The sequence below is a fragment of the Lutzomyia longipalpis genome, chromosome 1 (assembly GCF_024334085.1).
Source record: "Lutzomyia longipalpis isolate SR_M1_2022 chromosome 1, ASM2433408v1".
In the NCBI taxonomy this organism is placed as follows: Eukaryota; Metazoa; Arthropoda; class Insecta; order Diptera; family Psychodidae; genus Lutzomyia; species Lutzomyia longipalpis.
The window spans coordinates 23,459,453-23,482,104 of NC_074707.1; the positions used below are offsets into that span (position 1 = coordinate 23,459,453).

At 33.4% G+C, this 22,652-nt stretch overlaps 1 protein-coding gene across 1 annotated transcript; it reads right to left on the reverse strand.

The window, feature by feature from the left end:
* Positions 1–35: 35 nt before the first annotated feature.
* On the reverse strand, positions 36–21,419 carry LOC129797301 (tyrosine-protein phosphatase non-receptor type 9). The gene is made up of 6 exons (XM_055839716.1): positions 21,034–21,419; positions 14,629–14,844; positions 14,304–14,534; positions 3,205–4,218; positions 2,311–2,518; positions 36–2,245 (listed from the first exon to the last, which is right to left on the reverse strand). The coding sequence occupies exons 1-6, from the start codon at positions 21,043–21,045 to the stop codon at positions 2,019–2,021; spliced, it is 1,908 nt and encodes a 635-aa protein (XP_055695691.1). The 5' UTR covers positions 21,046–21,419; the 3' UTR covers positions 36–2,018.
* Between the last annotated feature and the right edge of the window lie 1,233 nt (positions 21,420–22,652).

The following is a 22,652-nucleotide window of genomic DNA, read 5'->3' on the forward strand; positions in this document are numbered from 1 at the left end:
ACCTTTCATGCAATAAAAGAAAAATGCTTTCGACCTTTTTGCATTAATTATTATATTTCTTGAATCCGTTTACAACACTATGGAGAATTACATTTATTTACTTTAATATCTGAGACATTCTTTTAAAATGTAGGTATTAAATTTTTGATTGGATACAATCTTCTTGTTTTTTTTGTTACAGAAATAATAGAATAACCTAATTCAATATATTGTGAATTTTTACTTTAATGTTTGGTTTATCATTAGTTTTAAAGTTTTTGAACAAAATTGTCGAAGAATGCTACAAGTCATATTATTCTTCATATAATTTTGAGACAACAGATTCTGATGACTTTATCACAAGATGATCCCATTTAACATAGTGATGATAAAAAGATTGTATACCTACCTATATATTAAAATGTACAAAAAAGGAGAAGAATCTCTCATGATAACGGTTTTGCAAAGTCTTGCTAAGATTATGCAGATATTGGTGGATTTTCTTTTTAAAATTTTCTTGCGTCTGTATTACCTTTTTCACTCTCTAATCTAAAAAAAAAAAGGAGTTAATCGGTTTTTAGGCATGAATGTAAATTTAATTTACCTTTCATTTTAATGCTATTTTTTGTAATATTTGATTTAGAGTAATAAATAATTCAATATTTTATTATTTTTCATCTTGTTATTACAAACCACTTAAATTACACTGTGTATTCATAATTTTTCATCATTTAATATTCCTTATTATCCTAATATTACTAAAAATGTTTTCTATTTTTGCGCTTACATTTATAATAGTTTGTTCACGTCTCATGTTCTTTTTTTCTTCTTCATGATTTAATTGTGATTTTATTTCTGTTTTAGAGTTTAATTTTAGTGACAACTTGATACACTTGATGCAATATTTTTTTTGTTGTTGTTTCATCTTTCACATAAAATTCTGGAATATTTTGCATTTTTAATTATCCTTTATTATATATACATGAAATAACTTTTGTTGAATTACTATTCTGTCGTTTTTTATTCTTCCAGAAAATACATTAGTGTCCAAAGAGAAATTTATTTGTTTTTCATCGTAAAAATTTTCACTATAAAAATTACAATTTGTTAATTTATTTTTCTAGCGCTCCTAAAGACGGTTTCTATGCGATTATTCTTTTTCTTTTTTTTTCTTTAAATGAAGTTGTAAATTTCTTATTTATTCATCTACTTCTTTTCAACGCTTTTGTGCTCTACAGTAATTTCATCAATGGACTTTTTTCTTGGGATGTTTAGAAATAATGCTGATATAGAATATTCGTTGCAGGACATTGACAAAACTTTTGGGATAATTCTTTTATAGGACGGTTTTGTCAGGTAGAAATGTTTAATTTAACTCGGAAAAATATACAAGATTTTTGTCGCAAATTAAAAATCCCACAATAAAATATTTCCTGCCACGAAAGAAGCCAACAAAGTATTTTCAATTACAGTAAAAGGGTGGTATTTCGTCTTGGTAACTCTTTTATGTCCGTCCATAGTAAAGAAAAAAATGTCTAAATACGTTTTTTTTGTTTTTACTCTTAGGAAAGCTCAAGAAATGTGAAATTCTAAAATTAAAATTAGTATCTATAACAAAAAATATCTCGTAAACATTTTCAGTGTATCAAATTTGTTCCAATACATAAGGAAAATTGATTAATTTCTTTCTATCTTGCACTATATATTTTCATTTATTTTTCTTCCTATCTTGGTCCGGAGACTGAGTAATGAGTGGTAATAATGAATAAATACATATAATATGTTTATTTCTTCTCTTACAATGGAGAAATATAGAAAATAGATTGTGAGTCAAGAAATATTCTCAAATAGAATCTGATCTAGAGGATTTACTAACAACTATCTCAAACTGAGAATGAGTGAAAGGGTACTTTTGTTTCGATGTTCATAAGAAAAAGGAGGGATAAGAAATGATTGTGTGATTGTATTGAGAATGCTTAAACTTTCACTTCTCTTAAAAAGTATAAAAACAACAATTTTCATCCTGAACAATTTTCACTCTACTCAGACTCCTCTTCGCGATCATCAAAACCCGCCAGGTCGGCCGACTGTAGCATACCTCGGGATAGAGCATACTCTATCAGTGCCAAATGACAGAAAACATACTGATCTGGCATCTGAATTGAATATGCTCGCTGAGAACGAATCTTCTCCACTGTTCCCCGAATGTCTGCCGTACCGAGGTCCTCGAGTCGCGATATGCAAATGTCCAGAGTTATAAAAGTGCCTGAAAGTTATTATTCCATTTATTATACTTGCTAACCTACACTATTTTCGTAAAAATAAACTCACCAGTGCGCCCAATACCGGCACTGCAGTGAACGACGATCGGTGGTCCACGAGGATGTCCGGCCCATGTATCTCCTAGCGCTTTCACCATCTTTGCTTGCTGCTCTCGGACGCACTGCAGGAAATTGAGCATCGCCATAGCGGACGCTGGAACACCATAGTCTGGCCAACTAGTAAATTGCCAATGTGATACGTTTCTCGTTTCATCAGTCTGTTGGAACAGTAGTACATTTGTTTAATTTCTTTTTAAAAACTTAAATAATAATAATAATAATGAAATGAAAAGGTAATAGGATTCTAAATTACACACGAATTATACCAAGAAATAATATTTGATTATTTTTATATCCTTTTAAATGTTTTCATTTTGCTAGTAATAGCGTAAAAGTCTGAAGTTTTGCATTCGTGCTCACGCCGAAGGTAACACATGTTAATTAATGGTGTCAGTAATTGAAATTATTGAAAGCATTCAGTTTTAATTAGAGAAACAACTAATTGAGAGATATCTCGACCATTTACCATTTAATTGACTCCCAAGTTAGTTAGTTTTTTCCTCTCCGTATATATGGAAATGATTAAGAGAAAGTCAATTTATGTATAATTCTAATGAATCCCGGAATTATTATTTGCTTGGAAAATGTGATCTTCTTGATTGGTTCTAAAGAATTTTTTTTCACTTAATTGTGAAGCACCATATCCTCTATCCGGGTTCATGTTGGCGGTATATTAGAGACAGATTAATCGATTAAATGCTTTCCATCTCGTGATAATTGCTGATTAGAGATCACGCAATGTCGCGATCCAATGATTGTACTGTGGGATTGCTTTTGAGGTATTTCATGCGGGATATATGGCGGACGTGTGATGTATGTACTTATTGGGTGGAAAATGACTCACCTTTGTATTGGTAAGCTCTAGAGATGCTACTGTGTAATCCTCCTTTGTTTCTACAGATACTGTTCGAATCCTATATAGTCCAAATTCATTGGCATTTCCTTCAGCAATGTCCCAGTATTGTCCACACTTAATACGTCCACGCTCCATTACGCGTGTCGTCATCACAATCACAAGACAGTGTTGCTCCCACACCATTCGCCAGAAATCACTGGCCGTCTTTGGGAGTGGACCCTGTGTCGAGATGTAGGCATTCTTTTGCCGATATCCATCCACAAAGTTGGCATTTATATAATCCGATGACGGATCTTCATCATCCTGCGACAACACCACCCGACTATGATCGTAACAGAGAACATCTGTGTAACGATTCTTGGCCAGATTGTTCCTCAGCCGGGCATTCGTGAAGGTACCCTCGGGAGCACGAGAACGAATGTCCATGTACTCCTGTACGAGTCCCTGCCGTCCGCGCTCTCGCACCATTTGTACAATTTGTTCTATCGTCTTGGCGTCACCCTCGGTACCAGCTAAACTGTCGTCATCGCTGAAGCCCGACGAGGCGCTACTTGGTGGATTTTCGGACCAGAGTTCACTTATTTGACCTTGGGCACCGTCACTTACGAGCCCCTGGGGCTCATTTTGATTGGGGCTCTGACCGCATGTAGTGGTTGTGATTGTTGTGAGGTCCGATGTGGAATTATTTTGCTGTGGTGTCTGCTGCTGACCACCAACTGGAGTCTGTTCAATGTTGTTTGCCAGGAGTTCGTCCTCACGATTCGTCATCGATGTCTTGAAGCAGTGCAACAACCATGTGGAATGATCAATGCTCAACGTGCCACCAAGGCGTGTTGGAAGGGATTCACGTGGGATATGGAGGCTCAGTTGTGGTATGGACACCGTGAATACACGCTCTCGTAGCTTCTCACGCACAAATAGCCGCAAAATCTTGAAGGGTGCTTTGAACCACAGTGGAGCCGTTACAATTAGCACTTTTTTCAGCCGAGCTGGGTAGCCACCCTGAAAGTTGCAGAAAAAGAATACAATTTATTCACTTTGTCTCAGATCGTGGTTCGCTTGCTTCACCATCAAAAATCACCCTTGAACTGAATTTAGCACCCGACAATTTCAACCCCCTTTGAATAAAAGAGCACAAAAAAAGAGATCACATTGAATTGGATTTGAATGCATCTGTATGTGAGTGAAAATCCTCTCGGTTAAATGTGTCAGTGTAATACAACGTAGGTTTGGAAAGGGGGTCGTTGATACCATTCTTCTCTATTGTATTGTTTTTTATTCTCGCACTCTGTTTCAGCAAGTATAGCTTATGCTTTTGGGCAAACCAATGAAGTGAAAAATCTAGGAAAATATTTTATTTAAAATGTGATTTATAAAATAACTTTTGATCCATCTACTCAGATCTAAAACTATAGTTAGATAAAAACTAAAAAAATCCTATATAAAGGAAATTAAATTCAAATATTACCTACGTGAATATTCGAACCTGAGTATATTTCATAAGGTTTCCATGCGTAACATAGGGTTTTGCATCTATCAACTGACTCACTATAAAGTCTGTTATTTGTGTGTATATACCTTACTATAAAAAAGAAAAAAGAGAGAAGGAACGACCCATTGTTGGTTTGCCAAAAAGGACGATAAAAAAACATTCGGACTATTGACTGAAGACCGATTGATGAAAAGAGGAAGCAACGAGGAATTTAAGGGCACGATATGTACAATCCATTGTTCCATTTGCAATGGTATTACCACCGCCAAAGCTCTAAATGAAATGCAGAAAAGACTAAAATGACTCGAAACGATTCATGCTTCAGAGCTTTTCTATTAAGTTGAAAATTTTCTCCTCAAATTATCCCTCTGATGCCACATAATCCCTTCCCTCGGCACCATGGAAAATCTCTCATGACAAATTGAATTGAAAGTAAATTCACACACGCTTCGGAGAGGCCAATAAACTCATTTTTCTTAAGCCCAAAAACCTTTCAGTAGGAGGGGTGGCAGACCCCCTCAAATGCAGCTGCCCAAAAAATAACACAAGACATAAATTGTAACTGAGAGGAGTCAGAAAGCGGCTCCCCTTCATTCTCAAGTGAGAGACAAAAACAAACCCCATATTATTAAATACAAATTCGTTCGAGGAGAACGAAGGGAGAAAAAGGGAAAAGCACCCTGTGCGCACATTTTTGCGGGGTTTGGGGTGAAGATTTGTGGGGCTAGTGATTCTTGGGGAATTGCTTTTCAAACGTGTCTCAAGAGCTTTCCCTGCTTTTCCCTCCTAAACTCAATTTTGATGTTTCGCCACTTCAATCAACAAATGCGGGAGGATAATAAAAAATACATCACGATCTTCAAAGAAATGATGCTACACCACGAAGGAAGTGTTCTTGAACTTTTTTACTTCCATCCAAATCTCATTTAAAATTCATTTACATTCGTGATTCATGACGGTGATTTTAAAATGATTTATTGGAGGCAATTTATTTACGTTTAATATTCAATATGTCTGTAATTGACATTAATTTCTATTGAATGATCTTATAGAAAGGAATACAAAACTAAATGAGATATGTCTTTTGTTAGTAAATATTAATCTTGTTCAATTGATTCGAGAAAATGGTAAATTATTAAAATCATGAAAAATTATTTTTTCGTTCTCAATAGAATATTTTTCTCTATTCAGCACTTGTTGTTCCAAGTGATCGTTTATTTACTAGAGAGAGAAATCTCCCCCTCACGTCCTTACAATCTTGCAAAGTCACACAGACACAGTAACAGGCAAAACTTTCCAACCCACTAACGACATTTGCTTGTTGCCCCAACAACACCCCCTGTAATGAAAAAAGGAGCCACAACAGCTGAACTACTATGTATGTATACAATACATAATATAAATATAGTATATATTTTGCTCGAATCTTGCAGCATTTGTGTGGGTTGGCCCATCAAACACTTGACTCATTTGAAATGTTAATGGAATTACTGTGGATAGGGCATAACTTGAAATTGGGGATTTTCATCCCTCTTTTTATTGGCGTGAAAGTGCCCTTCCTTTTTTCCTGAGATTGTTGACAGAGGTGATGAAAAGAGAAAAAAGTTCGCGAATTTTTACATTTTCCCAAAAAAAAATGAGGAGACAATTTATTCCTTTTCTACCTTGTAATGTGATTTTGCATCCATTTCCATGGCAATTTCAAGTTTGTTTGTCTTTCATACTCTTTGAGTAAGGGATACCTTACAGGATGCAGCCCCATGGCAATATAGAGGCGTAGAGTGGGTTCATTTCATTGCTTATTTGAAGTACTTCTATGACGTCTCTGCGTCTGCTTTGGATTGTGAAATGCGAACGAGGGATCCCTTCACTTTCCTGAAGGGGATTCCACCACAATCCATTTCTCTACGCAAAATATTTCGAAAGGAGGGTTGAAATTTCGGTTGCCTTCTAAAATGTATATATATTTGGGTGCAGCGACCTGCGCATCAAATACACTTGTTTGCCTTTCATTCTCCCGCCATTCTTGTGGAAAATTCTTGGCATCCCCTCTGCGAAAATGTGCACATGAGATGACTCATCATCCAGGGACGGCTTCCCTAACTTTGTCTTCTTTTTTTTTTGCTACTTTGCCAAAAAAAAAGGGAATGAAGAGATATTTTTTTTATGAATCATCTTAAAGGAATTTTTCCATGTCATGATTTTTTATCTCTTACTATAAAAATCTGTTTTTCTACAACCAAAAATAATCCACAACCCATCGCGCGTGTGGCAAAATGAAGCAGATTTTGCATGCTGCACATTTTTTTTGTATCCTCCGGAAGTAGGTCAACAGCACCGGAGGCGGAAAATGGGGACAAAAGCACTGCGGCCTGTCCTCATTTTCTCGCCACATTTTTCCATCCCCCTATTTTATAACAGCACAATAATTGCTGGAAAATATTTAGAGAAATGGTGTCACACAATTTTCATTGCACATTTTGCATAAAGCCTCATAAACTTTCGACCTTATTGCAAGAGAGAGAGATGGAGAGAGAAAACAATTATTCGTAAAAAAAACATATTCAATTTCCCATAAAATGTCTCTATTGATAAAATAGTGCGAGGTGAAAAGGGGGGAGGTATAAAAACATAGCTAAAAGCTTTTAGAATACCCATTAGAAATGGAAGTTCGTTAAATCGAAAGAATTGATAAAAAAATGAAGGATAAATTATCCGGATAATTTTCCCTTCTACGTTTTCATTTCTTCAATTTATACATTATTTTGTTTCAACATTGTAGTAATAAATTACATTGTGACGCATTTTTTGTCGATTGATCAATATGTATTACATATTTATTTAGAAAATGTAGAAAAGTTTGAACGTATGAAACACATTTCTTTTGACCTTCAACTGTACGCTGGTGTTTCATTTATTGTTGATTTCTATTCTTCTTTAACTTGGTTGTTAGTAAATGTCAAAATACAATAAAGATATGGAAATAGAAAGACGCTATCGAGTAAATTTCTCAAGAAATGTGATAAAATTAATTTTGCTAACGTACTTTTGACACTTTTCCGTATAAAAGTGTTGGTTTATATGGAAAATATTTTATATATAATAGCATAAAAGGACATACGTTGGTAGCTTTTTTCACTTTTCTCTGTCACCTTCAACTCTCAAAGGTTGGCGCAAAAGCGGTAAAATTACAGGAAAGCACGCGATACATATTCAATGAATAATTCAGTCCTAAAATTTTCCTTCTCTCAGATCCTTTTACTCTTTGTCCATTTAATCATAAGATGAAATTGTTATCTTTGAGATGCATTTTTTGAACTTTCATTTAAACTTAGAGTCAAATAACGTCCTTTTAATGTACCTCCATTCAATTATTTAAATTTCGTGATAATTCTAAAATTACATACTCACACATTGCTAAAAAAAAATCTCAATTGAGAAGACCTTCTTGACAGAGGTGTGAAGAAAAGAGGCAAAAAAAGTAAAGATACTTGAACAAGCATCAGCAATATTTGAATTGAATTTTTATGTCTTCTTCCACATCAGCCTCTCACTTGAATCACCTCACCGTCAATTGACTTCCAAATCAAGCTTCTGTGGCATATTTCCCCGCACTCTTCTCTTATCTCCTCATTTGGTATATAGCAAAAAAAAATGTTGAAAAAATTATTTTCATTGTATAATTCGAGATTCATTGAGAATCACATAAATCATCGATGTATAAAATGATGAAAAAATCCAAAAAAGTAAGGAGAAAACACATATTGCCCACACATTTGCAAAAAGGTATGTATTTCAAGAAATCCATCGCATAATATTTTTTTTCATCATTAAACTTATTTAAACTTTAAATATTTGTCGTTAAGAAAATGATACGGGAGGCACAAACAGTTTGCTTAAATATATAGTAAGAGATAAATAAATAAATGGAATTTGATATGAATTTCATCTCTTAAGATTTTTTTTGCATTAACACACCTTGAATGTTCACTAAAATAGGGAACAATGTGTTGAAACTTTTCGGCGTATTTATCAAAATAAAAAAAAGAAGAACACAAATTAACTTTAGTTTTATATTATGTATACTAACTATGTTTAAAAGTAACACACAAAGATCTTTAAATTATTTGGCATCTGACACTACCCACGCTATATATTGAAAATTTTCAGTCTAAATAGTTCTTGGGATAATCAAATGTTTCCTCGATAAAGGTGTGTAGAATTGTTATGCTGAAAGAGTGAGTGTGAGAAGAGATTGTAATTAAAATTAGCGTCAAATATACTCATTTAGTGAGAGTGGATTGCAAATAAAAGTGAGTGAAATAAGACGAAATAAAATGCCTCTTGACGTCACTACCAAACTGACTTGAGACTTTTGCCAAGAATTTCTCTTTTTCACATGCATACAACTAACACGAGAAAATCTTTTAGACTGTACGTTTATAATTTCCAACAAGCACCATGAGGATAAAGCAAAACTCACAGACATACAAATAAAAAGTCAGTGAGAACATAAGAAAATCTCTAGAAAATCAAAGTGATAAGTTCTCCCATTTCTCTCGTGAAGCATCACGAGCATCACTCAAGAAAATTATCTAAAACGCAATTTCTATACAAAGTTTTCTTTCAAAAGCTTTTTTTTCGGGAATAAAGATGAGATTAAAATGAACCATTCACTTTCGAAATTTTTCAGAAAATAATAAGAGTGGAAAATGCAGAGAAGGGATGGTGTTAGATGAGAATTCATAACTTCAAACTTCTCACCGTTTTATACGAAATTCATATGAAAATAATCTGCAAATACGAGATGAAAGTCCCAAAAGTGATGGAAAATGGCTACGAGCTTTCCAATATTGATACCACTTCACACACACACTTTATCCTCTTATTGCAGTTCTCTTTGCAGAAAAGCTCACAGAATTATCCTTCTTAATTGCACACTAAACTTTTTCCAGTACACTCTCGTTGTAAAATGTTCGATTTTTTTCGCACCCTTAAAAACGTGATGGGAAATCTGATGGAAAATCACTTTTTTTCGCACCTAGATAAACCTTCTCTATTTAACTTGAGTCTGCACCGATGCAAATATAGTGTTAGGGCGACCGACAAGCACACCGATTGAAATAGGGTGAAAATTGCACAATGCACTTGTATGTTATCTAATCTTAACAAGACCTTAGAATAAAATTTTCACTTCAGCTACATAGAGAAAATTGACTATGAGTATTTTTCTCTCACACATCAACAACTGTCGACGTTTTCTTTAGCACTGAACTTGTGTCACAGAGAATATTCTGTCGCGACTCCTTTTCGCCCCCGTGGCTATTTTATTCCCACAACACTACCGCTCTGTGCGGGAAAATGCTCAGGAAAATGTTACTCGGACTGGTGTACTTCGAATGGAAACTATGGCTTTGGACTTTTCACAATTGACTTCAATGAATGAAAAAAAAATCCGCAGACTTGTGAGGAAAAAAGGGAAGTTCTACAGTTTGCACAAAAAAAAGATGCACAACAACCACACTACACAGCCATAGAGTGACTCAATCAACAGCATAGGATCTCCTATTTCTATCCCTAAATACACATATTTAAAAACTTATATTTATACGACCCTTATGGCAAAGTGAGGGTATGACTGAGAAGGAAAATCTCATCAATCGATTGCACCGGAAAGTAGCGAGTATGCGCAGGAGTTTGCAACCAAAAAACGGTTTACGGGACAATACAAAATTTTCCCGCAACAACCAACCATCTAGGAAAATACATTTTCCTTCCAAATACAATTTAAAATTTTGCCTTATAAACTGTTTTTTGGATGTTTCACTAACTGAAAATAATTTTTATTGAAAGTTAATATGGTTAATATAGCCAGGAAAACTGTAAGTAATATGCGTATTTATATATATAGTTTATTTGACGCACATGGACCTAACATTACCTATTAATTTAATGAAAATTTATGAAGCAATATAAAAACAAGTAAGAGCGTCGAAAAACATTAACAGGGATACAACAAGATCAATTTGTAATGTGATTCATTTTCCATGTTGTGACTGTATTTTTTGTGTCGCAAAAATACAAAAACACAAGGTAAGGTCACGTCGTCATCAACGTAAATATTGAATTTCCACATAGTCCACATAGTATAGGAGAGGAAAAAAAAACGTGGTGCACAATACGGGAGAAAAATCTCTTAGCAAATGCATTAAAAACCTTACTTCGAGCTATTTGCGACAAATTGCAAATATTTCTCTTAAAACATCCATATCGATTGCCATGGCACGATTTTTTTGCCGTCTTCCATAGACAACAGTGGGTATTCGAAAAACAGCTTAATTTTTTCACGATATCTACGGTTCAGCAGAGAGAGTCTGAGGTATTGAGCGAAATATAAATTAATTCTCGATAATGCTATTAAAATTCCACCAGGAAGCCTATAATTGAGAACTGAAAAAACCGACAGTATGAATTTGACTGTAAAGCGAATCCACAGTGTATTTGTACATTTTCGCATGGTGAGACATGCACACCGAAATCACATTATCAATTTCGTAAATAAACACTTGAGAAAATAATTCATTCAATTGACATCTCGAAATTCACTTGAGATACGTGTGACGCGTACTTTTTCATATACCCGCACACATTCTCTTTGCTCATTCAGTTCAAGAACGGGAAATGGAATTTAATAAAATTATTAAAATGGACTTGACAAAAGAGGAACCTACAAAGAGTATCCATCACCTGTCCAGTGCGTGGTACCGCGCGTACTTCTTTTTGCGGTTTGCTCAATGAAACGCACACGAAAATTCAATTGATTCCCGAAAAAAGCACCTGCGTCACTTCTCTTTTTCACTCGTTACTTCACCATGCCCACGAATTTTTCAAAAAAGGCCATCACTAAGACGTGTTGGATATTATGTAGAAAAGAAAATATGCCTGTATTAGAATGTCTTTGAATATCTTCTCTCTTTTTTTTCTTAGTTCACACACAAAAACTTTAATTTCTTTTTGCAAAATTCCTCCTTAATTTTTGAACATGAACTTGTATTTTTTTTTCAAGTTGCGCGCAGAGTAAAGAGAATATTTTTCATCATCAGTGAAGACTCAAAATAAAACTAAAGACACCCGTAGAAAATTGACAGTCATTGAGCGCGACTATGATTAAACTTAATGTTTTTTAATACATTCTCATACGTGTATTTTATGTGTACAATTTTAGCTCACACAACGCACACATGTTGAAAAAAACAGCCAATCCGAAAATATTTCCATATTAGCAAAAGTGAATTTTGTAAGAGTGGTTGCTTATGGACTGATGTTAAATTACTCGTAGAATTTTAATTTTTTTCTTGAATTTTTTTTTGAAGTTTCACAAAGAAGTTCTTTAATTGTTTCCATTTCAGTGAAAATCATATTTGCACAATGGTCAGAGCGGTAAAAAAAATAATAATCTTATGTACTGGACAATTAATTTAACGTACGATGAAGATATTAACTTGCAAAGAAAATACAATTTTTTTTATAAACAGTTAGTGTTTTACAAAGATTCTTCTAACTGCTTTTGGGTTAATTTTTGATCAAGAGAAATGTCTGAAAGCACGCGCGTAAAATTATTTCTCATTATTATCATACACATTCGTAATTTACTGTAATGATAGGAAACAAGAGGTAATAAAAATACTTTAGATACAAAATCATAATTCTATCAATTGCTTAGCTGACATGGAACACGTAGAATTAATTTAAAATTGATGCTATTTTACATTTTGCTCTAAAATAGATATATAACCTCATAGAAGAAATGAAAAATGAAAACGATAGGAATTTTTAGAATTAATGTATACTCTTACTACACTATAGGCAAAATTCATAAATTACATGAAAGTATTTTTTACACTCCCAATATCTTTTTCAGTGTAGTTCTAACTCCACTACAAAGAGAATTATGAAGAAATGTGAAACGAACGATTCTCTAAAAATGTGTGAGAGAAATCCCCTCCATAAAAAAAACTACGATTGTAGTGTTGCTATTTTCATTATCACCTGGCACGAGTTGAAGTTGTATATCGTGACTTTTTGGCATTCAATAGGTATTTGTAAATTATCTTCTCTGTATATGAACACCATTTGTCTGAATTTTTTATAACAAATATATACAAGACTTATGTACGTATATAACCTTTCAAATATAAATAAGGTAGATAGTTTTCATGATTTTACCGACTACACTGCAAACAAGGGGTGGGTGAGAATTTTATTTATTTGCTACCAACAACAAGAAACCCTATTTCATGAGAATAGATAACACTTGGGGACATTATGTGATAAAGCAACCCTAGGGTGAATTTTATAGCATTTATAGTTTTTTTACGCAATTAACAATACATATTTACTAATACCTTTGCAAGTGAAAGCTATATAAAAGGTGTAAATAAAAAAAATATAGCAGAAAGATTTATCTGAGAGGTATATTCATGAGAATTTTATAAGCCGGAAAATTATATAGAAAAAAAGCAACATAGGTAAACGCCCACAAAATTGAAGAAATATGTTTTTTACATCATCAGATACTACATCGATGAATGAAAAAGGGATAAATAAATATTTTATGTGTATGGAATAACTGAATTCCTCACGGTAAATGAGGAAAATTGAAGAAAAATATATATGTATGTATATTTAAACTCACGTGTAGCTTTACTTTCATAATAAACTTTTAAAGTTTATTGGGTGAAGCAGCTTCATTAGTTTAAATCAAGGACATATTTTATTTCTGAATTAAAAAGCCCTTCTTTGGGTGAATGATTTTGTGAAAGAAAGAAATCAAATTTTCACCCTTTCTAAAAAAAAATGGAATGTTCACCAACCATTTCTGTGCCTTACTCTTCTTTTCTCTCTCTTCTGTGTCAGTGCTTAAAAAAATTATGGTGGAAAAAAGTAGAAAAATTAATTTCATATTAAGTGAATGAATACATCGCGAGCTGTCTCATAATGCACACACTTTTCGCCAACGCCAGTGTGAAAGACGCCGAAGAAACTAATGGGTGATATTTTAGTGTTTTATAAAGGAAAAATATGTAGGTCACTGAAAGCACTTGAAGCTTGACTTGAAGCGCAAAGAAGATCATACTCTGGAGATAGGTACGTACCCCTCCTGAACATTTCATGAAGAAGAGAAAAAACATATTATAATAATCAAGAGAGTGAGATTTATCATTCAACTCACTGAATTGCTTTCTTCATAAAGTATTTTTATCACGATGATTTTCTCGAGAGATTTGCCCACCCGGTGCGAAAACAAAGCATTTACTTTGGTATAAGAGGATTTTTCATCATTCACTTTTCTTCTCCACTCTTGAAAATTATATTGCCCCAAACAGCGAAAGATTCACAGTGTGCAGATACTGTTTTTATGAAATAAAATTACAAAAATAGAAAATGAACCCATTATGGACTCACTCTCATTTGAAACTTAATTATTTTGTGCTCATTTTTACTTGACTTGAAGGAGGGAAATTTTCTAAGAATTCATATTGTAGAAGTCGGTGAAACGCGACATTTTCCACAACATTTAGTTAGGGGTACTTACTTTCAATAATGTCAGAATTTTCTGTGATAGATCATAGTCAAAATTTGAATATTTTGATCCACTCATGTCGTAAATGAACACAAGACCGGCTTTCTGAGTTTCCGGATTCTGGAGAGCTACATCAAGTTGATATACAACACCTTGGAGGGTGGTTTTATGTGTTACTGTCATTGGGCAGTGAAGACTAGCAGTGAAAAGGGCGATTGCTGCACCTGTTGCATCCCTCTGGGGCTGAAATTTAAAACAAAATGTTAGAAAAGTCATGCAAATTTTGGGGATTGATAACACGAAAGAAAATGTACTAGCAAAAAAAACGGCTATTTACCAAAATGGTGAATTTCCCCGTTTCCAGTTCACTCCTCAGTGGATCGCACATTGGATCAAAGCTATAGAGGCCCTCCTTTTGACGGATTAATTCATGTTGCTCATAGAGAGCAACAGCTCGTGGCACGTCAAATTTGCGAGCCAGAAGAAATTTTATTGCTGTAGCCGGTGAAACCGCTTTGCGACTACTCACGGCATCAATAAATTGCTGAACAGCCTGAAAACACATAATAATTAAGGGGAAGAAAATTAATTAAAAAACATAACGTAAAAATTGTATTATTCATTTATTATAGGCTGAAATAAGTTTTCAGTGAATGTAAACTCAAACTATCCATATATTAATGAATTGTATAGAAGAAGAAAAAGTTAAACGAGTTCTTGCGTTAAGAAATCATCCAATAAGAGTGTTTCGTGAAAAATTCTTATTCCACTCACAGGTGGATTCTATTTCCCATTAAAGTAGTTTTTTGTTCGATAAAATAAAATTCTTCCAACACTCGTTTGATATATAATTTTCAAAATCAAAGCAATTTTTCTTAGGAAACAATTTTGCCCTGTAAAGAATCTTCTGTGAATATTTTATTTCATTTTATGCTAATTATTTCCAAGAAGTACTTCCTGGGTATGTTCAACAATTTTACAATGTAATTCGTTCGTGGAGTGGGGTAAGGAGAAGAGAGAAGTACTAACCCTCAGCAACCAATTGAAAACGTAACGAAAGAAATTGAAACCCTTTCGACGATTCATTGCTGTAAAATCACAATTATTCACTTTAAATTATTCTTTTCTTTCACTCTTGATTAACCATTTTTTTTGGTAAAATTGTTTGTCAGTCTTTTAGCACCATTTAGTGCACAATGGTGAAAAAATATGAAATTTCTCTCAATTGGCCTGAAAAATTATTAACACAAGTAACAATTTCACATTGCTATTGTTGCAGAAATGGCTAAGAGAAAGAGCAAATATACATCTTTGCCCAAGTACACTGAAAAACACTTAAATATGCTAGAGTTTCTTATTCAAGAATGAAGTTTTGTTCGACACTGTGGATATACAGTTAGAATTTCGTCTTGATCCATCGAGAAAAGTAAAAAGCTTCTTATTTCCTACTAAATTTTTATAAACTTTTATTCACTTTGATTTGTTTTGGAAAATTGTAACTTTTTTTAACACAGAATTCAGTGGATAATTGTTTTTTGTGTGGAAACCGCGAAAACAGAGACGTGATGCTGAAGGAAAAGCACAACAAATTGTGTCTTCTGACACTGAAATACTAAAATACACTTTATATTTTTTGATGCTCTCCACATACAATTTCTTTATGTCTCACTCTTTCTCTCTCACACACAATCCAGCTCCTCTAGTGTAAAGAAATTGTTCGACGAATGAACTCTCAAGAAGAAGTAAAAAAAAAGAAATGCACAAAGTGGAGGAAGAAACATTACACCAGAGTTGGATTCAGTTGATTCTAATTAATGGAGATCTTTTCTCCGTGAGCTCTTGCGTCTCGCTCTTATGGTAGATTTTCATGATCAAACAATGAAGGCTAAAGCAAGATTCCATTCAATCTCAGAGCACTTCAGTTTATGCTCCAGTTAAAGCCATCTTTGTCTTAAAATTCACTCATAGCTTGATCTTGAAGAGGTCAGTGCTTCAATGAAAAGTATAAACTTTCCCTCTATTTCTTTTTCTTCCCCTGGCAATTTCTTTGAAGAACAGAATAAATAAATAATTTTCTTCTACTTTACTTAATAAGAATAAATTGTGTTTGTATTTTATATACAGTCGTGCTCTCGTGGTAGGACCGTCGTCAAAATGACTTCTCCGCGGTAAAACGGCTTCAGAATGAAGTATTTTGCCTTCGCAGTGGGACAATTAGTACTATTGGAAAGGTAGGATACTAATTGTCCCACTGCGAAGGCAAAATTCCTCATTCTGAAGCCGTTTTACCGCGGAGAAGTCATTTTGACGACGGTCCTACCACGAGAGCACGACTGTAACTACATATAGGTATGGTATATACCTACTTCATAACTGATTGTAATTTCCTTAAGTGAGTCATTTTATGGAATCATCTCAAGGAAGAACTATAAATGATTATTTTATGACTTTGTTGAAGTGCCATCAAAGTCATTCATTCAAAATATCTATATTTCCTCAGTTGGAATTTATTACATCGATTTTCACTTAACAATCCCATATTTGCAATTTAAAAACTTGCAAAACTTTTTCTTGTTCAGAAAAATAATTACAGACTATGTATCTAAATTCTTTTTGATAATGACAAAGTTAAAAAAAAAAACTTAACACTTGTTTTGCATCTAATTAATTGTCCACGTGGTATCTTATGATGTATACCTATATAAGAGTATAAAATGCAAGAAGTACCAACATATTGCAATTGGGTTCTCCTGATATCACGAACAGATCATAGTACCTCCTTATTAGAGAGCAAACTTTGCGTTGCCGCCAATTAGAATGGTAACGGTGATAAAAAGTATTCGAAATAGCAATTTTCTGATGCACCCCGTTTAACGGACACTATTTGCTTCCTGTCCTGTATGAAATGTATACAGAGTATGTATATAGCAGGATGATATAAATTCCACTAAAGTCAATTTCAATTTCCTCCCTTTTAAAGTGATCGCAATGTATCTCTTTCTCTCCCTCCTAAGATTCCCTCACCATTCACGTTACTTTTTTTCTTCATTCGTGTGATATTTCTTTTATTATTTATTGGATCGCCGGATTTCCGCCAGCACACAACAACTCAACTCTTTCAATGCTGGAAGAAACTCAAAATAGTCCCGAGTAAGCAATTCAACTTCACCCCGTATTTTACTTACACGAATCCCGACTGAAAGGGAAAATTTTCACCATCCACGCAATTTGCGTGGGAAAATTTTCCAATTACAACACCCACGCCTGGATTTCCTTCCAGCCCAACAAATCGAATTTTCCCTTGAAAATTCTTCTCTTGAGCATCGTATTGCCATGCAGTATTTGTGGAAATTTCGCAGAAATCCGTGGGTGTTCTACATTGAGTTATGTACAGAAGCAATTATTGTTTGTGACACAGAATTCCCTCAGTATCTGGGAAACAATTTACCAGTTTCTTTTTCCAAAAATAGGATACCCTAAGATGAAAAATCAAATACATGTTTATTAAATTTATACAGTTTGGCTATTTTTCAATCACCCACGCAGATATTTTGAACACAAAAATGAATAATATGAAAAAAAGAAAATCTTCTTTTGGTATAAATTTGTGATTACATGAAAATAGTATTATAATTCATATTTTAAGAAAATCTAGTCTAGTTGATGAAAGAATAAAGCTCTTGTGTGTGTGCATCAGACTATGTGGCAGACGAAAGAGCTTCTGAGAAAAATTGCGCGCGAAAAACAAAAATGAGAAGAAGTAAACAAGCAAATGTGGAAAAAAATCAAAAGTAAACACTGAATGAGTAATAAATTCTCTACAATGTCCCCCTTTTAGACTTTTTATGTAGGTAGAATTTTATAGAATCACATTTATGACACAATTTTTTCTTCTCGCGAAAAAATACCAAGATATCCAGATGTGCACGCGTATTAGTCGGAAAAAATGGAATGTTGAAGTTTGAACAGTAAAATATTTCGCCACTTTGTCTGAAATGGCTAAAGATAAGTAAAAAAAAAAATATCAACCGATATTTAATTTCTGATCCTTACGTCAGACCAAACATTTTTTTCTGGCAAAGTTTATTTAAAACCTTATCAGAGCAAAGAGGGATTTGTCACAGCTGCCAAACTCATATCATTAATGTTAAGTAAATTAAATTTAAGAGTTGTAATTTTCATCTTTAAAAAAATCATTGGATCCTATTTTTTATACTTTTCCTATATTTTCGTTTTCACACTCTTAATGAGCTGAGCAAGTCTTTTCGACATATACCTCTCATCTCTCATCCAACCCCCATTTTACATGTCTGGAAAGTTTTGTGCTATTTTCTGTCGATGGTTGAGAGTTTTTTTCTGATCCCGAATGTATGTGGACGAGCACATACATATATTTTCGAATAAATCCACCGTGTAACGAAACGGAAGCAACTGATTTCCGGCCAGACTGTTGCTATGCCAGCATTCAAAAGTAGCAATCGAAACACACATCTATGCAAAGTAGGTATGTAGAAAGACAGTCGGCTTTTAAACATGTCGGCAGAAGATTACTTCTTCGTGTCTCTATCATTCCCGTCTTCATCTTTCCTTCATACATATATACATACAACAAAATTACATTTCATTATCCATTTCCCAGAAATTTAATCTTGCAAGGATTCCACCAAATGAGGGAGTGGCAATGTAGAGTGCTGCTAGTGAAGGATGTCACCGGAAAACGCAATACCACTCTTGTATGCCTAATAAAAGTAAATGGTTTTCTTGAACTCAGCTTTATTCTATGCCCTTTATCTATTTTTTTTCTTGGCGTTTATCGAATTGATAAGAAATTAATTTCCTTAACGAGAATAATCTCTGTTGATCTTTTTTTTTCTTTATTTGTCTTTCCTTAATGTGAAAATTTCAGAAAATACGGAAAATTCCAAGAGAGAAATAATTTGCGATTCTAAGAAAATTGAATTTACGAAAGATATATCCTTATAATAAATTGAGTGGTGAATTTTCAGAGAAAAAATCTCGGTATTTTAATATTTATTTTCCTAAAATGTTATCAGGTTATTACAATTTTCCAGGAAAGAATTTTTCATTAAAACCAATTTTGATAAGATTGCATTTTTTATGTCCACTTATCTTTATTAGTTGGCAAAATAAAAAAAATGAATGAAACTCACGTGACGGTTTCTTTACAATATGGTATTGCACAGAATTGCAATGTTGATGTAATAGCAAAAACTAGCAATTTAATACATAATACAAAATTGAATAGATTTTTATTGAATATAGAGATGGCAGACTTGTACATACGTGATTAGTTATAATTTGCCAAATAAACATAATTCTAAGAAAAGTTGCATTCTTCACAAATACAGTTGTCGTAATGTCGCAACGTATTAAATTTAAGAATAAAATCCCCAATTAGGCTTGCCACTTTTCTCAGAATTCTTTCATTTTGATAAATGAATTTTACTTTTATTTTCAGTTCCATACTTTTCATACTTTTAAAATAGTTGAAGATACAGAGGAATTGTTATACTATTAATTGTTAACTTTATTACGAAACTTGCATGGTAATTCAAGCGAAACAATTGAATTTAGGTTGTTTAAAAGGAAATGAAGATTCATGGTACCGCATGAGGTGTTCTGATTATAAATTTTAGATAAGAATGTGGTTTAGTTTTTTTTTAGAATTAATATTATAATTTTGATCACTTCCGAATTTTTTTTGAATGAATCCTTGAATTTTCTTAATTTTTTATCATGTAGGTATGGTTTATAAAACCAAATATTTTCGTATAGGTATGTTAAGAAATTGAAATATTTTTCCCCTTATGTTATAGGGAAAAAACAATTGCATTGCTGAGGTACATAATTTCTAGCGTTAACATTCAAGTTCTTTTCTGTACTACCTAAAGAATTTCCCTTGGGGAGGTAGCTTTGGATTTTATATATGTATATGGGGGTTGAGGAATTTTAGCATGTGAAGCATGGGAAAGTTTCGTGTTAGCTCTTTTTTTCCCTCCTGAATCTAAATCGATTAATTCTGGGTAAAATGCGAGGAAGAATTCGTATGAGGATTTCGGGGAAAAACCTCCAATGTGTGTAAATAAACAAAGAAGCACTATTCGCTGAGAGTAAAAGTATTTCCGCTGAGAGAGAGAATTTATGTGGAAAATCGTGGTGTGAGTCTCTCAAAAGCCATATGACCAAGAATTTTTCCGTTAAACTGCACGGATTTCTCACCCAAGACATAATATCCGATGACTCACATCGTATGTCACCCACTAATTGGTGTCTGGGAACATTTTTGATTAGGTGAAGAATGAGTGGCACAGTGCCTCGTCTGGGGTCCCTTTGATGTTGGAGTTCATCTTATATGTCAACGACATTCCAACGTACCTATACTCTTATCAGCGGAATAATGACTTTTTTTTATCCATAGAGGACGAAAAACCTCGTGTCCATGACAGATTTCTAGTTTACAATTTTTATGGAATTTCTTCATAATCAATGAGCTATATGGGAAATTGATGTATATTTGTGGAAAGATTCAACAGATGTAAGTCATTCCCCCAGAGTATTGTTATTTGCTATTTGCGTGGATTTTATAGCCATCAACCATTTCCTCTCTTTGGGGGACTTTTACACAGTCATATATTCTCTAGCTGGGCATTGTCTGTCCACGCATTGACCTTTTGGAGAAGGATGAAAAATACAATGCATCTCTCGTCCCAAGGATACTTACATTCGATTCCATGTCTGATGTGATTCGGGTGAAAATTGGGTGTATTCAGTGGGTGGATTTTCCAACAGGAAATATCTCTCTATGTGATATAAAAATTCTTTTTGGGTGTCGCACAAAATAGTGTGTTCCTCCGCCTTCGACGGTATTCAATGATGAGAAAGATTGTGTGAGAATTTCACTAATTTTCCCACATTTGCCATTATTATGCACTCACTGGAGCACATGCACTATTGTCCTTGGTACCGATAGAAACATACTTTCGCGCATAAACTACTTCTGCTTGGATTTTTTGGCACGTTTTCATATTTTCATTTCAATTTTCCTTACAACTCTGCCTGCACACACAAACAGCACACATGAGAAGATTTCTTACTTGTGTGCAATTCACGATGAGATTTCGATGAAAAAATACGACTAAAGCGCCTCTGCCACATAACGATATAACGTTGAAAAGACCAGTAAACTCATGGTATTCATGAATTTCCAAGTTAAATTGGATAATTTTTAATTTTGTGAGAGATTTGTTTAATTTTCCTCTAAAACCCTAATCAATAACTTATAAACTTTTGTTTTTAAATTGGTTACATTAATTTGAATTTAAATGGAATAAAATTATATATTGTATTTCAAAATGATATCAAGGATTTTAATTCTTACAAATAAATAGTGGGATCGAACTCTCAAGAGACGCTGTGAAATAAAATCACAGTTTAAGTTTTATGATGCACTATAAATTCCCTCTTAATTTCTTTTAATGAATTACCTAATTTTATTATGATTCAATTCTATAAAAAAATTTAAACATTTAATAATTACCATAATTTTCCCACGATGATAACAATAGCTGTGAAATTAAATATAACGAAACACACTAAATCGATGTAACTTACGCTTGTAGCTAGCGAATCTATCGGCAGCATGAGGAACATTCACACGATGTATACAATTCAAAGTTCCATGTGTTTGCCACGAAAGATTTTGAAGCGCTCTCAAAAATTCCGCCAAAATTAAACAGGTAAAAAAATTGTTTTTAATTATTATTTTGATTATGAATATAGTCCAGTAAGCATTTATAGTTACAAAGAAATAGTAAATAGGTAGTATATTAAACAAGAAAAAATGTTTAATCTTTTCCATTTTCATTGTTATTCTCTTCAACATTTTCATTAGCTGCTTTAAACTTTTTGTAAATATTTTCCAAATTTATCAAAAATATCGTTAAAAGAAATACAAGAATCACAATAAAGAGTCTTCCTGAGATATATCCAATATTATGGCATGCAGATATTTCACTTTCTCCTTCATTTGTGTGAGTTCCTTTGGGTTGCAGAATTTTCGTCTTCTCAGTCACTTTCTCACCTTTTTGCAGAACTGGTTTAAAATCTTTGAGTTCATTTGAAGTTGTAAAAGAACTATTACGGTCCTCATTAAATCCTATCGAGTTATCTTCATTGAATTTCTTGTAGTTGACTTTATTATTGACACGCCAAGAATCCTTTTCGACTGATTTTCTCCTTGAATTTGTCATCTTTGGGTTTATAGCTTCGTGCACATGAGTTGCCGGTAACTGAAGCAGAAAAACTATTAATTTTATTTATAATCTTATTTACTTTTTCTGA

Coding starts and splice junctions, on each gene's coding strand:
- LOC129797301 (XM_055839716.1), bottom strand. Junction 4,219..14,303: donor AAATTCTGACATTATTGAAA/GTAAGTACCCCT, acceptor TGCAACTTTCAG/GGTGGCTACCCAGCTCGGCT. Junction 2,519..3,204: donor TAGAGCTTACCAATACAAAG/GTGAGTCATTTT, acceptor CTGTTCCAACAG/ACTGATGAAACGAGAAACGT.